Source organism: Meleagris gallopavo, unplaced genomic scaffold (assembly GCF_000146605.3).
Source record: "Meleagris gallopavo isolate NT-WF06-2002-E0010 breed Aviagen turkey brand Nicholas breeding stock unplaced genomic scaffold, Turkey_5.1 ChrUn_random_7180001852080, whole genome shotgun sequence".
Taxonomy (NCBI): Eukaryota; Metazoa; Chordata; class Aves; order Galliformes; family Phasianidae; genus Meleagris; species Meleagris gallopavo.
Window position 1 is genome coordinate 1 of NW_011118860.1, and position 2,144 is coordinate 2,144.

Consider the following 2,144-nt stretch of genomic DNA (forward strand, 5'->3'; position numbering starts at 1 on the left):
GCGATGGCGGGGTGGGGCCGCCGGGTGGGGTCCGGCGCTACGCTGCAGTGCCGTGCGGTGTGGATGCGATGCAGTGCGGAGATGAAGTGTGGGGTACAGCTGGGGAGTGCGATGCAGCTGCCGGAGCGCTGCGTAGGGCTGCTGGATGCAGAGCTGTGCGGGGCTGTGCCGTACGGCACCGTGCAGGGCTGTGCGATGCGCTGCAGCCCCTGGGCAGTCTGAGCTGCGCAGTGCCGTGCAGTGAAAGCGTGAGCAACGCGATCTGTTGGAGGATGGAGCACGGCCCCATCACATCCCCACCGTTTCCACCCCACGGCTCGCTCACAGCCGAGGTGGCATCACAGAAACCCCCAAAGAGCAAAGCACGCGGCAGCCACGTGTCCAAAGAGGTTTAATGCGGCCCCCGGGGGTTTGCGAAGGCACTCAGATCGGGGGAGAGGAGTGCGTCTCCGTGTGGGGAGGGGGCCGGGGCCCGTGGCTCCCATTCCACGCCACATGGCACAGCCTGAGCCAGCAGCGTCCCAGCAGACGGCAGCATCCGTGTTGTCCCCAGCCCTTAGGAGCACCGCAGGATGTAGAGGTTGCAGGAGGTGCCGGGGGGGCAGCTGCAGCGCTTTCCAAAGCGAGCCCCCACCCGCACAGCACAAGGCTCCCCGAGCTGGCACTGAGAGACAGGAGCCGTCACCATAGGGCCTGGGTGCCCCCCCAGTGCCCGGTGCCCCCAGCGCCCGGCCCTACCGAGGGCACCCTGCCCGGCTTCTTGGCCGTCGGCGGCAGCTCCCGGCTCCGCAGCTTCTCCAGCACCTCTTGCAGCGCCTCAACGCCGGCACCTCTGGCATCGACCCCGCGGGGCAGGAGCTCCGTGAGCAGAGAGAGAACAAACAGGTGAAAGCTGCCAATTCCCGCATCTCACTGGATATCCCTTTTCTAACACGAGTGCTGAGATAAGCCCCAAAAAGCGCCCAGACTCCAACGCAGAAAAGCAACCAGGGACCCCCTCCTAAAAACCCTGGGAACTTCCCAGCCACCCCAACGAGGGGTGCACGTAGCAGGGACCCCCCTCAGCCCCCTACCAGCTCCGGCTCCTCTCGACGTGGGGCTGCCCACAGCCGTTGTTCCCCCCCAGTGCCCAGCGGGACGAGGCTGGCGCTGGCTGCGCAGAACAGGCAGAGCCACGCAGTGCCCATCTTCCCACTGCAGCATCCATCATCCCCGTCGCGGGGCTCAGCTGCCTTTATTCCCCCCCCCCTCCAACAGCCCGTGGGTGGTGGGCAAACACCCACTGACGCAGGCAGGGAGGCACAACCCGTCTGCGGGGCTCTCCCTCCCCACTCATAGTCTGGGTGTCCCCCCTCCCAACACAACCTCTACGGTGACCGAGGGGAGCCATCCCTGCAGTGCCATCCCCTGGGATGTGTATGAGCCACAGAACGGACGTCAGCACCGTGTGCAGCCCGAGGCCAATTCCCTGAGCAAACACGGCTGCGGGGCGGGGGGGGAGGAGGCTGCACATCCCGGGGGCTGCGGGAGGAGGCAGGAAGGACCCCCCCAGCGCTGCTACATGTCTCACAAACCGCTTTTATTCCAAAGAAGCTGCAGGGATGGACGGACAGATGGACGGACAGCCCCAGGAGGGCTCCGACCCCTCACCCCCCATCCGTGTGCCCCCCAGAGGGGCTGCGCTGAGCTGCCAGGACCCCTCCAAGTCCCCCATCCCCCCCTGGGGATGCGGGGTCCCACCGCCCGCAGCCCTGGAGCGGATGGAGGTCCCACCCCACGGCCCCCCTCCTCGAGACCCACGCTGGTTAAGCCGAAGCCCTCGGCTCCCCGCGGCTCGGCCGCTCCACACGTGACCCCAATCACCGCCCCCTCTCCGCGCGGTGCCCCCTGGGTAACGCAGTCCACACCGCCCACAAAGCGGAAGGGGCGGGGCGCCGCGCCTCCATTTCCCAACGGGCTTCGCGGGAGCAACGAGCGGTGGGCAGAGCGTCGCGTGCCGCCGGCGCCCCTTGCTGGCGGGTATTGCGGGAGGACTGACGCAGCCAGGATCTCCTGCCGCCAGGGGGCGCCAAAGGCGCGGGGAGGGGGGGCGCCCCCCTCAATGCACGGAGCGCCCCCCGGGACGAAGCCCCCCACCCCTGTGT

General features: G+C 68.2%; 1 protein-coding gene across 1 annotated transcript; it reads right to left on the reverse strand.

Annotated features, from left to right (window-relative positions):
* Window positions 1-38: 38 nt before the first annotated feature.
* Window positions 39-1,484, reverse strand: CARTPT (CART prepropeptide). Its single transcript, XM_003214071.4, has 3 exons — window positions 1,074-1,484; window positions 739-858; window positions 39-664 (listed from the first exon to the last, which is right to left on the reverse strand). The coding sequence occupies exons 1-3, from the start codon at window positions 1,185-1,187 to the stop codon at window positions 557-559; spliced, it is 342 nt and encodes a 113-aa protein (XP_003214119.2). The 5' UTR covers window positions 1,188-1,484; the 3' UTR covers window positions 39-556.
* Between the last annotated feature and the right edge of the window lie 660 nt (window positions 1,485-2,144).

Excerpts from the sequence above, each read along its gene's own strand:
- CARTPT (XM_003214071.4), bottom strand. The coding sequence starts at position 1,187 with ATGGGCACTGCGTGGCTCTGCCTGTTCTGCGCAGCCAGCGCCAGCCTC. Across the intron at positions 859-1,073 it reads GTCGAGAGGAGCCGGAGCTG|CTCCTGCCCCGCGGGGTCGA; the intron begins GTAGGGGGCTGA and ends CTGCTCACGGAG. Across the intron at positions 665-738 it reads AGCCGGGCAGGGTGCCCTCG|TGCCAGCTCGGGGAGCCTTG; the intron begins GTAGGGCCGGGC and ends CCTGTCTCTCAG.